Genomic DNA, 23,729 nt, shown 5'->3' on the forward strand with positions numbered 1-23,729 from the left:
TATGCATTATGTTGGCCCACTAACATGGTTGAGCTGGAACTAGAATCTTTGTTTCACTTGCTGTTTTCATGTTTAAAGGTCTAGAGAGACTGAATGATCCTTAAAGCACTGATTTGGACTTCTTTAACTCGATAATTGTATTTTCTTTAAAAACTGTAAGTTCGAAAAGCAGTGGAGTTTTGGGGACAAAACCTGGGGGTGGTTGTAAATTGACCAGAAGGTTTACAAATACCCATAAGGACGGGCATTGTGTTAGACATTGTGGGCAAATCCATTCAGCCTAGGGCCTTCCGTCTGTATTTCCCTTTGTGAACTCTTTTGCTGAATGTCCCGTCATCCTTTGTGAGGTGAGGTCCTGTTCATCCTGTCTGCTTTCACGACATAAATGTTTTAGGAACTCTCCACAGACTGGCTGGATTGTCTCTTTGGGCTATGAACAGATTGTGTGGGTGATGAGACAAGTAGGAAAAGACTCAGCAATCAAAAAAGGGGGGTGGAAATCTCTTTCTCTGGCTCTCAGAATGGAGCTTGGACACAAAGGGAACTTCGTTAATCATGCCTCCTTTGTAATCAGAATGGTGGAGGCATTTTTTTTAAACCACTATTATTTGGTCCTTTGTCTCGTCTGAGTGAAACCAATTGTTAATAGCTAATCGAGGGGTTAAAAATTTCCCAGACATGGCCAGGCAGAATCAACTTCACTTGATAAAGTAGTGGGTTGATTCTGGTTGGAACACCAAGTCAGGTGTGGTGACAAGCTTCTTGCAGACATGGTGCTGGTCTGATAGGATACCCTTGTCCAAGATCTACATGGTGGCAGCTTTGTGCTTAGTTGTTGAAAATTTCATGCATGTGTGAGAAATGGGGAAGAGATAGGTAAGACTTGGGGGTTTTGGTGAGTTAGGATTCAGTCACTTTGTAGTACTAAGTCCCTAAAACAAGCACTGAGTGGACAACTCCAAACATCTCAATTTACTGAGCAACTTGGGCAGCTTACTTGTTTAATCTTTCTGTAGTTGCTTTCTTAGAAATCAAAGGAGGATAATAATCTTTGGTACCCACTTAATGGGTATAAAATAATGAGAATGTAAATGCTTTGAGTGCCCTGGAGATGAAGAGATAGGGAAAATTCTCTTAATGTATTATTCATGTATAATATGGTAAGATGAATCAGTATGGTTTTTTTTTTGAAAACCTGTTATTATTTTGGCACCTCCTCCCTTTTACAAGGGAGGTTGTGTGCCTTAGCAGAAGTTGAATTTGTCATAATTTTATTTGCCAAGATAGGTCCAGCAAATTTACAACGTGGTGGGTTTTCCAAGAGGAAAGGTTGAGGTTAGCCCTGTCCTATCCATTCCCTGAATCTGGTGGTGAGTTGTTTTATAATGAATTGTTGGTTGAGGGCAAGTCGAGGATAGTGAAACCAAAGGCAATATCAGTGTTTAGAAGAAAGCTGTCAACTGTTATTCTAGCTATTCCTTACCTGGATGTTTGTCTATTTTCTTTAAAAAATTGAATGGATTTTTAAAATCAGATAGTGAGAGCTGGCTATAAATTCCAAGAAAGAGGCATCACAGTGTTATTAGGGTTGGAAGACAAAAGAAAGAGCTGCTTGATTCTTGGTCCTTTTTTAAAAACCCTACTGCCCTACCCCTTCATCTATTCAGAAGAGAAAAACATCCCCCACAAGGTCTTCCCCTCTCATCTGGTACGACCTAAATGATATTTTCTTCCCAGGCAAGATGGGAGTCTACCTCTCCTATTATGGCGATGAATTAATGCTGGTGCTTTTTGCCCAATGGAGATCCCCACCTTTCCCACCCTCCATTTGTCTGTTTTCAGCAGGAATCCACAATTTCCCAATTCTTTAGAGAAACAGAGATTCTTGTTTTGTAAGGGGCCTGGGAATTTGTCTAGTCTAACCTCACCCACACTGGGGTCTCCCCAACACAGACGACCTCCCTGGCAGCATTTTTTCCATTCCAGTGACGGTTGCTCAGTAGACAATTAAAATTGTTTAATTTTTCAATCTAGTTGAAACACTGTGATGGTTAAGTGTTCTTTCTTATAATTCAATGGAAAACTGGTTTCCATTACCACATTGTATTTTCCACTCATGAATCCTGGACTTTCCTTTTGGAATAATTTAGAATATGTGCTGCTTACCTTTTGTTAGATGGTGGCCTTTCAAATAATTGAAGATGGCTATCATTTCTCTCTGACTTTGCCTTTTCCAGGTGAAAACACCGTTGTCTGGTAAGATTCCTTACCAGAATCTTGCTGTCCCTGTCTGGTGATTGTATTCCCAGTCAAGATTAAGTTTACCTCTGCTACCATGGCAACCAGCTACTGCTTGTTGTTTCTGCTTAGAGGAAACCACCATTTTCCTGTCTTCAGTAGAAAATCCATAATTCAAAAATCAACTTGTTAGTGTCCTTAGAACAAATACGCCTCTATTACTGGTGATCAGCTTCGTTCAGAGAGCACCGAGTTCTACCACAGTCTATGTGCTGGCCTCCCCATTTTAACTCATGTAACTCACGCCAAATGTACTTCGCATATATGTCTGCACTGGTTTTTCTCATTAGGAGAAATAGTGTGACCTGAGACAGAGAGAGACTCTGGACTCAGATGGATTTAGGTTCAAACCCCAGCTCAACCCTTTATTGGCTGTGACCTTGGTTGAGTTATTTACATTTTCAGAGCCTCATTTTACTCATCTCTAAATGGAGATAATGATATCTACCACTTACTGCTGTATAAGAATGAAAATCAATCCAGTTAAATCCCCTAGCCTACTTCCTGGCACATATGAAATACCCAGCGATTGGTAGCTGTTATAATCATTTACAATTTGTAGATGACAACCTGATGCCCTTTGCAGCCAGTCCAGCATGCAGGCAACTGTGATGGTTATGGATTATTCAGAGCCTGGAATCCCCGTAGTTGCAAATTCTGAAAAGGGAGTGTCGCAAATTGGCTTAGTGGGGTATGAATTTTTCTCCGAAGCCCGAGTGATTGGGATAAAGCCGGGGTTCTCAACCAGGAGTGATTTTGCGCCCCAGGGGATATTTGGCAATGTCTAGAGACATTTTTGATTTGCACTACATTCGGGAGGAGGAGAGAAGATGCTCCTGGCAACTAGTGAACAGAAGCCAGGGCTGCTGCCAAATACCCTGTTGTGCCCAGAAGAGCCTCCACATTTATCCAGCCCCAAATGTCAACAGTGCCGGGGATGAGAAGCCCTGGGGTAGAGGGATGGCGGCAGTGTAGCCAGGAGTATTAAGAGGGAATAGGCATGTGCAGCTCGCTGATTGTAAAGAGCCTAGGCTTTGAACAAAATATTGCAATAAAATGATGATGAGATAGTGTAGGTGTAGCTCTAGCCTCGTATGGTCAGCCCCATAATCCTAGCTTGCCTTTCTAAACTGTCAATCCCGTCCATCTTCCCAGTGTCATGTGCTGATTAAATAAGTCCTGCCAAAGGTTTGGATGACTTTTTTGCACCTGTTAATCTGTTTTGTTTGTGTTGCCCCCATGTAAAGACATGACTAGCCTAATAGAGCCATCTTGAAGTAATGATTCTGTCAAAGAAATAGGCAATCCCCCCAAAATGAATTTAAAGTAATATAATAACTTCAGTTCTCTATTCATACTGTGAAACATGGTAAAGAAGACATATAATCTGTAGCACTACTTCTAGAAACCCCCCTTTTCTTCGATGCTTCTAACTTCTGTCTTCCAAAATACCCCTAACACCTCCTCTGGTAAAATCCCCCCCCAGCCCAAGCCCATCTCTTCCACTTGTCCCTTTTCTCTTGATTGTGTATCATGAAAACTCAAAGAATCCATTTAGCAATAAGTTGAACCCCTGCTGGGGGCTGGTGAGGGCCTGCAACAGAGCAAGCAAAACCAGCGTTCTCTCTATCTGCAGGGAGGAGGCAATGGAGTAGGGAAGACCCACATTAATACTTTTGGCTATAGTCATTTTCTAATAAGTTATGGAAATAACTGTGAAAAAAGATCTTATTAAGCCCATTTTACTGAAGAGAAAATTAAGAGCTAATCCTGTGTTCAAACAACAGGCTGCTTAGGATATCCCTGGGATGTTTCTAAGGGAAAGACATCTTAGATGTTCAAGTTAAAATTCTGATAGAATCATCTCCTGTTGCTGAGAACCTCTGTTTTTAATGACCCAAAATTCAGACCTTCTAGTTCCTTGAATGTTTAGGTAAACACATCCCTGGTGGGAAGGAGGGGGAGACAGGATAGAGAGCAAGGAGCATGTCACCATTTCCCACCAGATTATTCTTCTCCATCTGCTGGCAGCTTTCTTATTATCAGTAGTTAACATTCATTAAGGCCTCACTATGTACAAGGTACTGTGATAGGCTCTTTTTTACTAACTATTTTATCTTTACAACAAACTTACGAGGTGGGTACTCATAGTAAGCTTTTCCAAAGGAGGAAACCGGCATTTTGTAAGGCCATGAAAATTGCCCAACTAAATTGCTAGTAAGAAACAGAGTTAGATTTGATCCCAAGTTTTTCTGAGTCTCGAGCCCTTGCTTTTAATTTCTCTTGTTCTGTTTTTGTAGATGCCTACAGCAACCTAAAGAACCCTTTCAGTGAAAGCATTTCCCTTGCTGCCCTGTAATTGTCATTTCCTCTTATGGAACATTTTTCCATAGAGGGTAAATTTTGAAATATATTAAGAACCCAGCAGTTTAAATGAAAATCTGAATGAATGTTATGAATTGATGTCTCGTTAGCAAATTTTGTCCGTGATCTTTTGGCTTAGGGCAGTGTTTGCCATGACTTCCATTTCTTCTGAATAATAGACTCAGCTCTGTTGAGCCTATTTCTATCAACCTGAAAAACAGAGGTTGGACATACTCCAGATTATTTCATTGTGTTGGAATGTCTTTGTGTTGTTATACTGCAAGTGTATGGGCCATTGGCTGGAAGCTGGAATGGAGTTTTGGGTTTTTTTCCCTAAACGTTTTCATTATGATTAGGTTGGACCACCTTCCCATAGTATGTATTACAGGGGTATATTTCATCGTGCTGAATATATCAGTATGAAATTTTACATATACAGTTGGCTCTAGCTTGCCTTTGCTTTCTGGAATAATTTGTTGATGTCAGCAGTTGTTGGAAGATAGAAAACACCCAGAGCCCATTTCGGCCTCAATAAGCACCAGAGAAGAGTAGGAGAGTACAGTGTTTTCCTCTAACAGATGTGAAAATACAAGGAAGATGAGGGGAGAAGGGGCTAGATGGGCAAGGCATGGCAGCCTGTAGCATTGGCATATACATTGATCCTAATTTAAAAGGGTATTTTTCAACCTTAAAAGAATGACTTTCACCATAACATAGAACATATAAATTCCCTTTACAGTGGAAGAATTTCTAAGTTAGGAATGTCTAGCAGTTCAAGTACTGCCCTTTACAATTGAGAGAACTGGGGCCCAAGATTGGTTGAATACTTTGCCTGCTTAGTGGCATATCCAGTACTAGAACTCCACAATCCTGATTCATTGATAATTCATGATAATTGATAATTCATTCTGCCAAGGTTCTTATCCTCAAACTTGTAGTAATTCAGGATAGCAGAATTAATTTGTGGCCCAGAGTTGGAGCTCTAAATGTCTGAAGAGTGCTCATAGAATATAATGATGGAAAAGGCCCTAAAGGCTGTCTTTCCATCCTCATCCAGTGCTCAAATGTCCTCTGTGCTCTTTGCACTTACCAAGTGTTTCTAGCAGGAACATTTGTACTCACACAGGTATGAGTAACTCATTGTGTTCAACTGGTCAGGTTAACTTCGGACCATCTGATTTCTATTGCTCTCAGATTTCCTTCCTTAGAACTTGCAACATTGGAACCACCTAGAATAAATCTAACTCCTCTTCCAAATCTTAGTCATTCATGTATTTGACCTTTTATCTGTAACACCCCCTGCATCGTACAGACTGAGCTCTTTAATTTAACAAGCTCTACACCCCCAGCTTCTTTATATTCTGCCTGTCATATGACATATCACTCATTTTCCTTTGATTCCTCTCTTAGCTAATGACATTGCCATCCATCTGCTTCCCATGCAAAGAACTTGGACATCCTTGACTTCTCTGTCTCACTCACGTCGCGCGTTAACCAACAGGGCCCACAAATTCTTCCTCCTAACTAGCTCTTCCCTCCAGTCACAATTGCATTTGCCTGTCACCATTCAGAAGCTCCGTGTGTCATCTCAAGACTTCTGATACCATCCTGTGCTCCACAGTTCCTTCAACACCAGAAATCTTCCATTGCTTTTCTTTGCTACTCTTTTGTGAACTTTCATAAGTAATTCATTGGACCACAGAGAAAATCTCATTTAGAGCTGCTAGGTAAATAGATCATAATGCCGCAGAAGATTCTTTTGCCCAGGTTTCTGTCTGAGCAGTTTTGTAGATTTGATCTCAAAAGTAGGACTTGATGCCTTTAAAAGCAAGTGACTTGTGTAGGGGATGTTAATGAAATGGCCAAAAATTTCCCTATATATGTTCTTAGGAATATAGATTTTGTTATAAAATCTTCAAATTTGCAGCCACTAATTATATACACTTAAGTCTAAGATGTGAATATTTTATCTCATTTTGTCTCCTATTTTTCTTTCCACCGTGCAGGCCTTGATCCCTTCAAGGCAGCACTGGTATAGGGTAAATAACTGTTAAGTTCTACCTTTGTGAACCTCAGTTTCCAGGAAATAATGATAAAGAGTGGTATCTAAACATGCTCCCACATTTTTAATATGGGCTGCAAACCCTCATAGTAAAAAGATAAAGGCTAATAAGTAAACTGGCAATTGAGGCAATGTGGTGTATTGGAAGGCACAGCAGATGTGAAGTGAGACCAGGGTTCTAGTCCCAGCTCTGCCACTTACTGGTGGGACAAAGCTACCAATCTTCTGCATAGGCAGTGTGGACCATTATAATAACAGCTTCACCTGTTTCCTATGAGGATTAGATGATCCAAGTGTCTGAAAGTGCTTTGTAAAATGCAACGTGCAGTTCACATATTAGTTAGTATTCGTGTTTATTATTAACATTGGTAATATTGATAAAAGTAGAATATCTGTAATTTATAAATAATACATGTCTGATAATAATAAATTATAGGTAATAAACATGTGAAATTATTGTAGAATGTAATAGGTACTTCAGAACAAAGCAGCCATTTCTCCTAGAAGATTTAATTTAGGGGTTTTCTAACCCTAAAGTTTCACTCCAAAGGTGTACCAGTGGTGAGCTTGCTGGTTCATAGAGCCAGGTGGCCACCTTTGTGTCTTCCCTACCCACGTAGCTGCCAAGAGCAGCTTTGGGGGCCTCTACAGGGGCTCGGAGAGATTTTCCACACAAAAGCTTGTTCACCCTGCATGCTGGGTTTATGAGATCATAGCCAAGGTAGTAAATTATAAGATGCTATAATTCACTCTCCATAGGTGGTCTTGGCTGCATTCCACAGCCTTTTGGCTGAATGGCGGCTGATTTTGACGCACTGGTACCAAGTCAGAAATGCAGCCCAGATGACTGGTTTGCTGAGCGATGAGCAAGAGTGTCAACAGATGAGCCGTTTGCTTTTTCTGTGGAGGACTTTTGTGTTCACTTCGTGTGTAGTTTCTAGCGTTTTGACTATTTTTGAAGCGATGGAGAAACAGTAATTGTAGGTATTTTTCAGAGCTAGAGGTCAGAAATATTTGAGGTACCTGTCAAGCTTCTTAATTTAATCTCTGTTCGTTGCCAGACACCAGAGTTGAGGGTCAGTTTTTTTAATCTGAATTCAGGATTGCTCCCCCAATTAGCACGTCTAATGGTTGGCAGATTTTATGTGCTAAAACTCTGGCAGGGCTCTTTATGTGCATTTTATTATTTTTTCAAAAAGAGGGGAAAAAACTGGCACTAATCTTGAGCCTAAAGTAACTTCATGTTTACCACAGCATTTCAAATACTATGTAAGAATTTGGCTCTATGTCCCAAAGCACAGTAATTTTTTTCCTTTTGGTTCCAGCGCTCCTCAATTCCACGGGATCCAAGCCAGACAAGTAATGGAAGCCAAGTGGCGCTTCATGTTTGCTGTGTAGATTCTGACAAATGTAGAGTAATTCTTCTATTCCTCAAAGCTGTCGCATCTTTGGCTCCAGAACAATTGAGGTTGCAGGCTAAGCATTGAAAATCCTCATCAGCCTAAGATGTAAACATACACTATTTTTCAATATTTTTTAAGGAAGGAATGAATTACACAAGTGTTTGCTACAATTTCTGAAACTTTCCTGTCAAAATGTCTGTCATTTATTCATAAGTTTATGTTGTAGGGAACTGTTTTAAAATACGTGTTTGACTTGTGTGTGTACAGTACAAATTACTTTGCATTCATCTCTGCTATGTGGGGTGTGTGTGTGTTTGTGTGTTTTGGTGGTGGTAGGTTAGTGTAGAGGAATGTTCTGCTGTGTTTAAAATTTAGCTTTCTTAGAACAGATGTTAGCATAATTAACTACTACTTACTGAAAACGGCTGGCAAGGATGAATTACACGTCACTTAGTGTACCCCGTTATGCCCACTGGGGCATAGCTAGGATAATTCTGAAAATTACTTCTCCAGATCTTGGCCCTGCACACCCACTTTTGGTTCTCTAGTGACTGAGATTGAATCATGAAATAATATTTTAGTTAGTAATCTAGTAAGATTTAATTGGTGTGGTTGAAATATAGAATTTTATCTTCAAAGTCAATGGCATAGGTAGAGTGAGTGTCTGACCATTACAACTTCAGAGCAATTTATGTGAAGGAATTAACAGACCGAGTCAGTTAATTCTGAAGCACTCAGTTTAACATAACTATTTACACTTTCTTTAGCTGAAAAGTTTTGAAGTGGTCATTATTATGAGACATTCTAAAACTTAGGTACATGCTGTGGTAGATACTAAGAAATCTTTTTAGGAACTGACCTGGAGGGAACAGTAAGCAGAATTGGTCAAGGAATTGCTAGTTGTCTCAAATCTCTCAACTCAACCAGATAATATGATCTGGCTACTTCAGTTGTATAGTATATCCCACATGTATCCTTTTAACTAGAATTAAGGTAGAAGGTTTCTGAGCTTAAGAAAGGCAGGTGCAGTCTCTGAGGGAATTCAATTTAATACATTTAAAAGCTAATTGTTAAATTTAGCTGAAGATTCCTTTATGTTAAATGAGTGTTTGGGGGGGTGGTTTGAATAAAACTTGTAGTTGTATAAATAACAGGTATTCGTCTGGTCTCCTTGGTTTCTGTGGTCACCTATGTTCCTCTGCCCCTCTTTTCCCCATCCCCTTCCTTGGGAGGGAATCAAAAAATTCTAAGCAAACCCTGGAATTGTCCAAGGGCCTTAAAGGCCCAATGCATTTCATATAAATTCTCATTTAGGCAAGCATAGATATTCAGATAGGCAAGGCTTAGAACCAATTTGAGTGTATAATCTTTTATGAACATCTTATACATACCATCCATGATGAACATCTTATACATACCGTTCATAGCCAGGAAATGGAAGTTTTCTTTATATTACAAAGTGAAATAGATATTGAGCCATTTAGCTTTGTAGTTCAGCTGAAAGCTGTGGGGCTTACATTATCCAGCTATTGCTTTCGTAGATACAGACATAGGCCAAGTAATTCTTAGTGCCCCAAACATTAATTCCATGCTTTTAAATCAGCCTCAACTCGTTTTAAAAAATAAAGTCTAATATTCACTTCCTAGTATCCAAAATCTTTTAGGGAACAAAGTAGAGAACAAATAAACAAATTGTAAAAAATAAATAAACCAATTATTCATGTTTATACAGGTCAGAGATCATGACAACAGATTTTGAAGTAAGACCAGATTTAAAGAGTTAAATCAACCTCCCTCTTGGGTCAGTAGAAAGTATCTGCTAGCAATTGTCTGTGTTTTAATTAATTAATTAATTTATTTTCACTTTAATATTTTAATACATCTCTCTTCTAAATATAATTCTGTCACATATTTTTACACCTATATAAACAGCTTAATAAGTTATTTTAAGAAATGGGAATAAAATTAAAGGAAATAACACCTTAAATTTTTATTAATTAGCAAAAGCAAAATAATCAAAAATAAGAGTAATGAACTCTTATACAAGTGCACCATTTTCTACAACAAAGAAAGATAACACTTTCAAGAAAGTAAATAATTGTAAGAATATAAATAATGCACTTTGCTTAAACAGCTCTATAGTTTACCTGGATCAGACTTATTGCACATATTTCATAACAGTTTAAAAATTTACCCAGATTTAAATGTTAAGTCCCCAAATTTATAACATTATATATCACATTTCATTCCAGAAGAGAAAATGACCTGGTCTCAGGGATAGTTGCTTACAGCTTGGATATTTTGTAAGCTTTTATATGAAGTATTAATACAATTTCTTTCATTCAGACAATTAAAACAATTTTCCTGGAATACAGTAGGGTACAAAATGTGTAGAAATCTTATAGTTAAATGGGATCAAATCAGACAGCAAAGATTTCCCAGACCATAAAATCTATGAAGACAGGAAGCAAGTGATTTAACTTTCAAGATGTTAATTTACAGATCTAACTATTCATTTATGTTTGACATTTAAACAGATTTTGAATAAGTACTGTTACAGCATTTTTTTCTAGGGACAATCTTATACTGGTTGGGTTATTCTGTCAGTTATTATATATTCATTATTAGATCATATAATTAATGGGAGTCTACTCAGCTTTGTTTCATTTCATTAATTGTAAGGGTGTGTTTTTATTTTTTTTTTAATGTTTTTCTTCCAGTTTTATTGAGATATAGTTGACGTACAGCACTGTATAAGTTTAAGGGGTACAGGATAATGATTTGACTTACATACATCATGAAATGATTGTGTTTTTTTGTTTGTTTTGTTTTTTTTTTGTGGTTTTTTTTTTTTTTTGCGGTACGCGGGCCTCTCACCGCTGTGGCCTCTCCCGTTGCGGAGCACAGTCTCCGGACACGCAGGCCCAGCGGCCACGGCTCACAGGCCCAACCACTCCGCAGCATGTGGGATCCTCCCGGACCACGGCACGAACCCGCGTCCCCTGCATCGGCAGGCGGACTCCCAACTAATGTGCCACTAGGGAAGCCCGATTGTGTTTTTAAATCAGTGTGTATAGTTTTGTTTTTTCACTTTTGTTAGCTAAGATGCTATTCTGAAAATAAAATTCTCTAAAATATTTCTGAAATGTTTGACCATTTTTAATTAAAATCGTTACTTTTTCAATTAGAGAGGTTCTGGTTATTAATGCTTGTAAACATGAATTACCCTTTTAATTGGTCTGTTTTCCACATTCCTTCCCCTTGGAGCCCAAAGCACATTAATCCTGAAATATCATTTCTGTTGCAAGGAAGACAGTCTTCCTCTAATTTAGGTGAAGGCTGTTCTGATAATGGAGACTGCACAGGCTCTTCGGAGACCCCATTGCCTTTTCCCTTCCTTCCGGGGCACCGTGTTGCTCATGTCTGGCCTTGTGGCTACCTATAAGATACCAACAGTGTCTTAGAAGGAAAGATTCCCCCAAATAAAAGTTCTTTGTTATTTGTGGGTCTCTTCATGTCGCTGTACAAAGTGAAGCTGAGACTGTTGGGAACAGAAGCCAAGGCCCCCTAGAGAACTAGACCCCTGGTCAGAGAAAGCAAAGGGCTGTAACAAGGTTAGGGCTGTGCAGCATTTTCACCTAGTAAATGATCTCTTCTTAAATTTAATGCTCAAACACAGACCGTACGATTGGCCTTCGATATCCTCAGATCAACCAGCCAGGGATTGATCTGCTGATCAGGAGGACCGACTATATTGTGCCATTTTATAGAAGGGACTTGAGCATCCTCAGAAATTGGTATCCACAGGGGCCGTGGAAGCAGTCCTCCACGGATACAGAGGGACGACTGTATTGTGGTTTTCGAGATAGCCTCTGACCCAGCACATGCTCTTCTTCAGTGCCTTCCCTACTCCTGTCCCCTTTTCCACCTGGCTAACTAACACCTGCTCTCTGTGAAGTCTAAGTCCAGGCCTCGGGCAGGCAGCCCTCCCAGCCCCCTTCACAATTGATGCCTCCTGTGCAACATCTGTAAGGGCACGTTTCAATCAGGATGGGCTTCTCTGCCAACTTCTCACCCTCCCACACTCGACTGTGAGCAACTCAGGGTCTGGGACTGTCATTTGTCTCTATCTTTAGGTTGCACAGGCCCACATAATAGTAATACTCCTAGATAACTGCTAAAGGAAACTTCTTTACTTGTAATAAAGCAAAGAAATAAATAGTCTGTGTTGGCTTAAACGGAGACCATGTGTCATGTCAGCATGTTGTTTTAATTTTATTTTAACTTTTCTAGGAGGCAACCAAGTCTTGTGTCTCTGTCCAACTCTCTAATTAAAGGTTCTGGCGGGAGTAGGGGCTAATGATTTGATGTTGACTCAACTTTGAGCATGATAGCGGTAGTGGTTGGCCAGATAGTAATTTGTAAACGGGACAGCCATTTGAGATGCCATAACAGGAAGCTGACTGGAGTCAATGAATATTCTTCCAAAAGAAGTACAGGTTTAGTCATTGTTCACTTACATTTTTATTCAAGGTTGCATTGTAATGATGACTGGAATTTTTGCCTCATTCTAGTGAATTCATTTCTCCTGCCTTCCAAATATCTGACTATGGCCCTTTCTCAGGTAATGTCAGGGTAAATATAGTATCACCACAACTATAATTACTTTTTCCTGTAATTATTTATGTATTGTCTGTTTTCCCCATTATTTTTACATTCCACATGGCTGGTGTCTCTTAGGTTCCCTCAAGCACCTAACAGTGCTTCGTGCATAGTAGGTATTCAAGACATATTTGGTGAATGCAGTATGAGCCTTAGTGATGTATGTCACTGAAGGGTCACTGAATTTTTAGAGGCTTCACGTTGTGTTTGTACAGTTTTTCACAGCCTCGAATTAGAAGTCTTATTGATTTCACATCACTTTAAAATTAAATGTTGTGTAGTGTCAGATTTCACAGTTCTCTGCTCTTGTGGAGAGATGGAGGCCAAAAATACTGTGTTGAAATACAGATAAAAAAAGGAAAAAAAATGGCCTATGTTTGACACGGTAAAGAGAACTGGCCTCAAAATGGGGTGGTGTTTTCAAAGAGTGGCTTGTGTTTTATAACTTCTGTGCCTACTCCAAAAGTTGTGTTAACCTACCATAAACTAACCAGTCCGTAGTGCCTGGGCATATTCATTTTGGGCCAAACTGCTCTGTCTATGAAATTGTACTGATGTAGAAGTAGCTTTGGGCCACTTGTTTTCAACTAAGTGCTACGAATGGGTAGAGGGGACATTTATAATATGTGCTGAAGCAGCTGGATGATATTACATTACTATCCTAGGAGTACTGAGGAGTGGTTATTTTTAGCTTTCACCTGAGCAAACATGACTCAGTTTGTTGACCTGAATCCATCTAGTTCCTTCTTAAGCACACAAACTATTAATCCCTAGAACCACGCTGGCGACTGAGGCCTTCCTTACCTATAACTGTTGGTTAGTTGACTGTGGCTTGTTCAAAGGTCACCGATAATTTCAGCTTCTCCCATTTCATTCTTTTCTCTTACAATAAAATCCCTCACACTTTTTAAAAATTTAAAGACAGAAATCAAAGTTCTTTTGATTTTAGACACTGCTTTGTGATCTACGTAGTCACATTGTTGGCTATAGCTGATGAAAACACCTTCTATAGTAGGCAACCAGCTAAGAGCTATAGACTTTGTTTTTGGCTTACTTTGTTATACTTTCTGCATAAGAAACACCTGGAAATTCACTTTTAGCTGGAGTAGGAAGTTGTCTTGAACTGTAAACATATTATTCAGGGAACATTAACTGTCCATGTTTGAATAACAGAATGTCTGTTTACTTTCTCAAATGATACAAACGTTTCACCTTTTGAGCACTATTAGAAATGGAAAATGTTGAATTATCTTCAGGTTTTTAAAGTTATACAAAAGGTTTTTTAGACTAGATTTATTCAAGTGAAGAAAAATACTTGTGATTCTTATAGTACAGCTTGAGATGCACTTGCGGCTTCCCAAGTTCATTGCCATGATATTTATGAAAATATTAGTATTCCTGGGATTTTTTTCTTTATGCAAGAAACACTAGACTAATGAAAGAATGAAAATAATTCAGGCTGCTACAAAGGCAGGCGTTCACCGTGTCCATTAAAAATGCAGCCTTTGTGCCTGTAACATGTTCAGCTTCTCTGTTATTAAGTTTGGAATGTGGTTTTGGAGGTTAACTAGGAACTCAGATAGTTATTTTTCATTTTGGTCTAAGGAGGGAAAGACTTGTTTTTCAAAAGGAAAAAAAATAAAGAAATGAAAAAAGGTTAGGTTCATTTTGGAAGAATAGAAGTTTTAAAATGTAGTAACTATTTTCTGCAGCAAATAGTCAGTTTGAGTATGTTAGCCAAAAATAGAATTCATGACTTTTGTCTCCCTGTTTATTCTCCAACCACATTAAAAGAAGTTTAGTTAAATGTGCCATTTGGTCTTTGTAACGTTGGTGGGCTATTTAGCAGAGTCAGGATAACCAAAGTTTGATTGGTTCATATTTCTAATAATAAGTGAGATGTCTGATTTTAGATGGATTAGGTGTAGAATGTATTCATGATACAGTTTTGAGTTTTAAAGAAAAACTTCCCTGGCCTGGATTAGTGGTGGCTCTGTGTTGTGGTACTCAGGATACTACATTGAAGAACTTTCAGCCAGAGTTTAGCAGTGCTGTGTTTTCTGGTAAGTTTTAGTAGGCATCATCCCAACTTTCTGGGAACATAACATTTTACTACTCAAAATTTACTGTTAGGATTGATATTTAGGGGTAGAAAAATGTGTATTTGAGCACTAGAAGTAGAGCAAAGTATTAATAATACACACTCTTGCGTCATAAATGACTTTTCCTCTTGCTTTACATATTCCTCTAGTTGCTATTTGATCTCTATCAAGTAAGAGATGATTTCTGTTCATAAAGGGTCTGAAAGCACTGTGTGTCAAGTATCATATGTGCAAAATTAAACATATTTAAACCATGCACATAAACCAGATTTATGTTTTCCTTCCACTATTTTCAGAGAAAAGTTTTATAAATAGATTTAAAAATATATTGTAGTAGAAGGATCCACATGAAGAAAACTATGAAAATTTTCAAAGAGATATTAAAATGGTCTGCAGTTAATAGAGAAGTGATCACTGTTCTTGGGTGGGAAAACTAAATGTCAGGAAAGGATGCCAACTCTGTCCACATTAATTTATAGATGTAATGTAATTTCAGTCAGATCCCAGCAAAAAATATAAACATGAAATGGCATGGGGGAGGGGTTTTGCTCTATCAGATATTGATATAAACCATCAGTTTACGTGACTTAAAACCATGTTGTGTTGGGCCATGAATTTACAGTCCAATACATGGAAATAGACTAGATTGTCCAGAAATATCTATTTGTATACATAAGATAAAGGTGCTGTCATAAAGCAACAACAAAGGAGAGTTTGTTCAGTAAAGAATAATTTAAATATTTAGAAAAATGAAACTAGATTCTCACCTCATCCCTTATATCAAAATAAATTCCATGTGGATCAACTATTTAAATATTTAAAAAATGAAATTGTTAAAAATGACTAGAAGGTAAAAGTTTATTGAATTTAGAGATTAGAAAGTCTCTCTATACACAGAAGAATGGGAAAAACATAAAAGTGTGATTGTACATGAAATCTGGGATTTCTCTGTATTAAAATATGCCATAAACAAATTGAGACAGCAGAGGGAAAAGTTGAGGTAAATCACTAACAAAACATATTAGGCAAAGAATTATTCTTATTTATAGACAACCTTTACAAAACAAGGGGTGGAAGGTTATAGGTAAATTAGAAGAGTGTATCGTGTGATTATTTTGCAACCACTAGTTGAAAAATTTTAATTACATAGAAAATATAATAGCTAAAATTAATTTTATATTTTTTCATGTACTTTCAAGCACTGTTCTGAATACTTTTCATATGTTAATTTGTTTAATGTATACAACGACTCAGAGAGTGTGACAAGATCTGAGACATCGAGGAAGTGATTCCAAGGGAAATCGAAGCCAATGACATTGTGTCTTCTGTCCACAGTCCCCTCCCCTCCATGGAGATGAGTCCTTGGTTCCAGTTCATGCTGTTTATCCTGCAGCTGGACACTACATTCAAGCTATTATTGTTACCATTTAAGAGATAACAAGACTAATACACAGACAGGTTTAGAAATTCACCCCAAACTTTGCTAGCTTGGATTCATGGTGACACAACCAGAAATGAGAGAGCCAGGCAAGTTGGCTTCACAGCTTGTGTTATTTACCACTGTTCTACTCTACTTTGCTAAGTGATTAAAAAGAAGAAGCTACAAATAGGTATGACCCTATTTTGTAATGATATGTGTTAATATTAGTATGTATTTTAAAGTTATACAAATTAATTCCTCTATAAATTTGTATCTAGTTACACACTCATAGAAAAGACAGATAATACTTTGGTATTTTTCCAACAGTGGCTACTTCTCTTTAGTGGGATTTTGGGTAACTGTTGTTTTGAACTTCAACATTTCTGTATTTTGCAAATTTTCTGTTATAATTATGTGACCATTTTATAATCACAAAATTGTGTTGTTAATGTTATATATTTCAAATTTGATGATCCCTCTTGAAGTGCATGTATCGTATTTTAGTATACCCTTGAAGTGTCAGTCAGTGTTTGGGTTCCATCCTCTGATAGGTACATTAAATGGGGGCCCAAAGTCAGAAAACTTCTTTCTCTCTATCAAAAGCAGTGTTGTAGAATTTCAGAGTTAAGAAGAATCTTAGAAACCAGCCATCTTGGTTGAATTTTAGAAGCCAACCATCTTATTTCTCAGATGAGGATCCTGAAGCTACTATAGATTTAACCAATTTACCCAAAATTACCTGAGAGTAAGTCATTCAACCAGGCTTCAGACCCAGGTCTTCTGACTTCAGACACTGTGTTCTGTGAAGCCCCAGAGGTCTCCAAGCCCTCAGGCAGGTGGAAAGTGAAGCACAGTTGATTTTTGTGACATTTGTTTGGAATGGTGAGGGAACTGAAGAAAACAAATGTATTCTTTCAATAAATAACCGGTCACTGAAAACAATGGGAAGGCTCTTGGGGATGCTTTATGATGCCTCTGGAGGTCACTGAAGGATCCTCACCCGGATTTTGGCGATCTCTTGGTATTAATGCCCTCAAGTTATAGAAGGTGGTGTGAAAAATGGAGAGAGGACAGTAGTGGAAAGAGTATTAGACAGAAATAGGCACTTCCATGGATGATTCTTCTAAAACAGGAAAATATTCTCTTTTCAGCTCCAGGACCCACAACGGCAGTGTCCTACATGTCAGTGAAATGTGTGGATGTCCGTAAAAACCATCACAAGACAAAATGGTTAATGCCTTGGGGACCCAACCAGTGTGACAAGATCCGAGACATTGAGGAAGCGATTCCAAGGGAAATCGAAGCCAATGACATTGTGTTTTCTGTTCACATTCCCCTCCCCTCCATGGAGATGAGTTCTTGGTTCCAGTTCATGCTGTTTATCCTGCAGCTGGACATTGCATTCAAGCTGAACAACCAAATCAGTAAGTGCATTCTCCCCATCCCTCTCCTGTCCTGGAGAATTTCTCTCTTCAGGCTTTTCAGAGCCAGTTATAATAACAGTAAAATAAGAGTATTACTAGTGACAATTATCGACTGCTTTCTACTTACTAGACATTTTTCTGCGTACTCTACCTGAATTAACCCATTTAATTCCTAGAGGTAGGTCTTATTTCATTTTACACATAGAAAACTCAGGCATCAGTGAGACTGCCCAAAGTCAGAAGGCTAGAGAATGGAAGAACTGGAATTCAAAGTCAGGTGGCCAGAGCCCTGCCCTAACCAAGTTTCATAACCTCTCTAGTGCCGAGAGGGGACTCATCCTAGTGGAGTGATTTGAGGGTTTCTGAAAGGTTGCATCTTTGCAAATGTCTTTTCTGGCTGGGCTTTGAGTGAAGCCATTGCCTTAGAAAAATATACCTGTCAAAATGGGAACACCAACCCACAAGCACCCATTTTCCCACACACCGGGTTATTTTTCTAGCTTACTCAGTTGTGATTCAACACTCTGAGGGCATGAGGCATATAAACATTTTGTGAGGAGATTATTGGGTGATTTTGGAGAGGAAGATCCACTTGTGGCATCTGAGGACAGTATAGGGAATCTGAAATTGAGAAGGAAGAGAACATTTTTTACTGAAGCAGGATCAGGGGTGAGAGTGAAAGAGAAAAAGGTGTGTTGAAGACAGCTCTGCCTAGGGCCTGTCCATAGATTAAAGCACTTTTTCAATTCTAATTTTCCTGTATCAACAATTATCTTGATACACAATCACGTTGATTTTACTCTGTTTAGGAGTTGGAGCAGTATATGTGCCTGGTTGACATTTTATCTGGAACAGATTATGCTAAGATAATTTTTCAGAATGTAGAGTTTCCACCCTACCCCTAATTCATTCAGTCTCTTACCCATTATTTCAAACTGTTTTTGAGTACCCACTACGGCCACATACCAAATTGATAGCTGGACATGTGGTTACATGTGAAGACACTGTCCTTCAAGGGGCTTATAGTTAAGTGGAAATGACAGGCAAATAACAAGTCATTACAGTATAGTGTGCTAGGTGCTGTGACCAAGTTATACCCAGGAGCTGTGGGAACATAAAGAAAAGGCTTCAGAGCAGAGAAAGGGAAGGCTGCCTTGGTGCGCATACACACACGTGTGTGTGTGTGTGTGTGTGTGTGTGTGTGTGTCTGTGTGTAGAGGTGAGCAGACACATCTTTGAGGTGAGTGTTAAATAGTGAAAACCCTGACAGAGTTGGGGTGAGGGTGGGTGCAAGTGGAAGAGCACTTTAGGTAGAAGTAATGGCTGATGGGCACATCTGGACCTTCGTAACAGCATTCAAGTGGTACTTCCCACATCCCTATTCTCTTGCCTATTGACTTGCTTACTCATTCATTGCTTGCATAACACATTTGTTCATTCAAGCTTTATTAAGTCTCAACCATGTGTTAAGCAGTAGGTACTGAAGATGCAAGATTGAACAAAGCACTAGGGAAGAAGTGGCTGGGAGAAAGATACTTAAACATACCATAAGGAAAGATAAGTGCTATAACGAGAGGAATATGCCATATAATGTGTGAGATTCGGGCAGGAAACTTTGCTATGAGGTTAAAAACTGAGACTAAAGCTAATGTATATATCTTGAGGTTTGGGTTTTCATATTCCTAATTCTAAGAATGTATTCAAGAAAAGGAGAATTACAACAGTTGGAGGAGCCATGGTAGGCTGACATCGGTAGGTTAACTGGCTTATTTATGTTTTGGTGTGAAGGTCCAGGACAGAGTTCTCTGTTATCTGGTTGCCTGTTGTGTATTTCAAGAATAATGTTCCCAGACAGACTCCTAGCTCCAAGTATAAAGGAAATGATTTACTCTGTAATAGAAATTAAATAATTGCTCCGTATTGACTGTATTAGTGCTGGGTATAACAAATTATCCTGAAATTTAGCAGCATACATCAATAAGCATGTATTATCCCCCTCTTTCTCTGGGTCAGGGATCTGGGTACAGCTTAACTTGGGAGTCTCTGGCTGAGCTTCTCTTCTGAGGTTGCAGTCAAGCGGTTGTTCTGGTCTGCAGTCTCATGAGAAGGCTTGAAGGCTCGACTGGGGGAGATCTGCTTCATGTGGTCACTCATGTGGTCGTTGGTAGGCCTTGTTCCATCACCACATAGGCCTTGCCGTGGGGCTGTCTTACAGTAGGTCCCCCCCCCACCCCCCAATAAGGGCTAGTGATGAGAGAGAGGCAGAGAGAGAGAGAGAGAGAGAGAAAACGCAGGTGCCTAAGACAGAAGCCACTCAGTCTTAGAAGTGACATCTCATCTCTTCTACTGTATTCTACTGGTTAGAAGTGAACAAGTAAGTCCAGCCCACACTTGAGGGAGATTACATAGGGCATGAATATCGGGAAATGGACATCATTGAGGACCAATGAGTTGATCAATCAAGCCTATATTATGAAGCCTCCATAAAAACCCAGAAGGAGAGCTTCCAGGTTGGGGAATCAGAATGCTTCCACGTGGCACCATACTGGACCCCAAACTCCATGAGGACAGAAGCTCCTTTGTTAGGGATCTTGCCCTATGTATTTGGACGTTGATTTGTATCTACTTTAATATCTTTTGTAATAAACCTATAATCTAATGAATAAATGGGTTTCTGAGTTCTGTGAGCAGCTCTAGCAAATTAATCAAACCTGAGAAGGGGGTTGTGGGAACCTCTAGCTCGTAGATACTAGGTTAGAAGTACAGGTAACAACCTGGACTTGGCAGCTGGCGTCTGAAGTCTAAGGAGGGGATCATGGGATCCTCCAATCTGTAGCCAGTAGGTCAGAAGCGCAGGTAACAACCTGGGCTTGTGATTAGTGTCTGAAGAGAGGGGCAGTTTTGTGCGACTGAGCCCTTAACCTGTGGGATCTGATGATATCTCTGGGTGGATAGTGTCAGAATTGAGTTGAATTGTAGGACACCCTGCTGGCATCAGAATTGTTGGATGTGTGGGAAATTTCACACCCTATCCTTACTGGTGGTCAGAACCTATCACATATCTTAATAACTTCACAGATGAATTGTTTCCCATCAAATATTAATTCTAAACATCAAAAATGCCTATGTTGGGGCTTCCCTGGTGGCGCAGTGGTTGAGAGTCCGCCTGCCGATGCAGGGGACACGGGTTCGTGCCCCGGTCCGGGAAGATCCCACATGCCGCGGAGCGGCTGGGCCCATGAGCCATGGCCGCTGAGCCTGTGTGTCCGGAGCCTGTGCTCCACAACGGGAGAGGCCACAACAGTGAGAGGCCCGCGTACCACAAAAAAATAAATAAATAAATAAAGCCTATGCTGGTAAGGCTTTAACTAAAACATTGCTATATGTAAATGAAATGTGAATGCATCTTATAGTTTTTTTTCCCAAGTACATCTTCGGGTTCCAAAATATATGTTATCGTCATCTAGAAAAAGAGTGGACTAAAGATTCTTTATCTTAGAAACATACTTTAATTTCTTATAACGTGAGGGTCTGCACTTAATAGGGGCACACTAAAAAATTATCTTCCAAGTGGGGGCTACTCTTCGTCGTGGTGTGCGGGCTTCTCATTTATAAGACGTGGTAGGTCTGGGTTTTACCCTGATCCTTATATTAAAGAGTATGTACAGCTGCCGGTTCACTTTTTATATTTTATCATTGCTTGGATGCCTTTCTGACAGCAAGAGATGGGGCAGAAGAAAAAAGATAAGTGTGGTGAACAAGATCCTATTATATGTGGATGGCTTTCTGTTTATCAGAGATTCAGCTCTAGCAATATTACCTCAAATGGAACGAAAAGTCAGGCCAATCCTGTTTTTTCTTTAAACTTTCCTAGACAGTCTGTGAAATAAGTTTCAGATTTCAAGTAGTAAGAGATTTCACATTTGGACTATGAAATTAAAGTTAGGATTATATGTATATGTGTATATATATATATATGTATTCAGAGTTTTCATGTATCTTTGAAGGGTCTTTGAGCAGATAAAATAATCTAAGGACTGTATATTTTAAAGGACAGTCATTTGGTGCTAAATTTTATTCATTTTATTTTCAAATTTATCTATTTTTAAAATTATTTATTTATTTATTTTTGGGTGAGTTGGGTCTTCGTTGCTTCGCGTGGGCTTTCTCTAGTTGCGGCAAACAGGGGCTACTCTTCGTTGCGGTGTGCGGGCTTCTCGTTGCAGTGGCTTCTCTTGTTGTAGAGCACCAGCTCTAGGCATCGGGCTCAGTAGTTGTGGCACGTGGGCTCAGTAGTGGTGGCTCTCGGGCTCTAGAGCGCAGGCTCAGTAGTTGTGGTGCACGGGCTTTGTTGCTCCATGGCATGTGGGATCTTCCTGGACCAGGGCTTGAACCCGTGTCCCCTGCACTGGCAGGCGGATTCTTAACCACTGCGCCACCAGGGAAGCCCTGTTTATTCCTTTTAAACTTTCAATTTAAGATGATACAGGTTTTGGCTAGGATTTGAAATCTTGACAATCCATCAGAAACTGAATAAGCATTGACATTCACTTTAAAAACTGGTCATTGTTTCATCAACTTCAAGATTTCATCAGACTGATGTTTTTCAGAGGGAAATGATGATATTATAGGATAATGTATAGTAATAAAAGTGTTTAGAGAATGTGTATATTTTATTTGATTGTTAAGAAATACGATATTCCATGCTTATTATTCAATAAAAGTAATCCATACTTGAAAAAGCAATTTTAAACAGAATCCCTCCTCTCATTGTTAAAACATAAACATTTAAAAAACCTACAGTTGTCATTCAGTAATAAGTATGAAAAGTAGTAGCCAGTTCAACTTGTAAATGGTGATAGTTTTAAAACTATAATCTGCAGGATCTGGGAAGGGAAAGCCAGTTGAATAGAATCTAGTTCTAGATGCTTAGGAAGTGGACCTTTCAGTAAATGCCAATTACAGGTGGCCCTCCATATCTCATCCTTGGATACTGAGGGCCTATTGTACTATGGTACTTTGTATAGGTGACTTGAGCATCCATAGGTTTGGGTATTTGCTGAGGGTTGGGGGTGGAGGGTGGTCCTGGAAACAATGGATAACGAGGGATGACTGTACAAATTCTGAGCAGACCTTTCTGTTGAAATCTATGTTTGGGTCACTGCTGACTTTTACCTAAACATTTCAGAGGCATGGAATTAACGTGTTTGTCAGGGCGCAACCGTGGTGCTTCTATAGAGCTGAAAGAGACAGAGAACTTCAGTTTTTGCTCTGGAGAGTTAGAAAATGGAGGGAGTGTGAGTGGACTAAAAAGTGTCAAAAGAAAGTCAACCTAAACATCTGGTGTCTGGATGGTTGAGCATTGAGAAAAATGAATGCTTATCTATGTGATGGGCTTAGATTGTTCCGTAACAGCAAATTCTGTTATTTGAAAATATCCTCTAGAGTGGGTGTATGTCATTTTTTTTTAAAGTGTTTTATCAGTCACTTAATTTATGTATGTATTTGTGAAATACAGGTTTGAGTTGGCTAAAATGGTACCCACTTGTAATGGAATGTCGCTCTACTGATTACAACTGCAAGTCACATACTTAGCATAACCTCAGACTCTACATGGGGCTTCTTTTGAGGAACTTGGGTGGAGAGATCAAAGAAGGAGGGTTTTTCTGACATGTCTCTACCCAGCTTTCAAATCTACTGTTGAAATAGAAGCACTGAAATTCTTTGGCAGAAAGCCTCAAGGTGGATTGATCTGTCTTGAGTAGTAAATCTAGGATTTCAGGGGTCTAAAAATCCCTTAGGCTGAAGAAATACTGATAAATGGTGTGGGATGGGGAAAGCCAGAGCGTTTATTCTGTTCTTAGGTAATGAAGTCATTATGTTTTGCTTTGAACCCCGTGCTGTACGCTATAATTGAGTATTGTCTTATTTGCTTGTTTCATTCTTGCAAATGACTACACGTAACGATGGAATTATTTCTATAACAAGTGATTT

General features: G+C 39.1%; 1 protein-coding gene across 2 annotated transcripts in view; it reads left to right on the forward strand.

Annotated features, from left to right (window-relative positions):
* The window catches only part of WLS (Wnt ligand secretion mediator), a 113,473-nt gene that overhangs the window by 19,600 nt on the left and 70,144 nt on the right, over positions 1 to 23,729 (forward strand). For both annotated transcript variants that reach the window (XM_060139772.1, XM_060139773.1), the window contains exon 2: positions 17,463 to 17,735. In XM_060139772.1, the coding sequence (XP_059995755.1) occupies positions 17,463 to 17,735 (273 nt within the window). The remainder of the gene's footprint in view (positions 1 to 17,462; positions 17,736 to 23,729) is intronic.

This window comes from Lagenorhynchus albirostris, chromosome 2 (genome assembly GCF_949774975.1).
Source record: "Lagenorhynchus albirostris chromosome 2, mLagAlb1.1, whole genome shotgun sequence".
NCBI lineage: Eukaryota > Metazoa > Chordata > Mammalia > Artiodactyla > Delphinidae > Lagenorhynchus > Lagenorhynchus albirostris.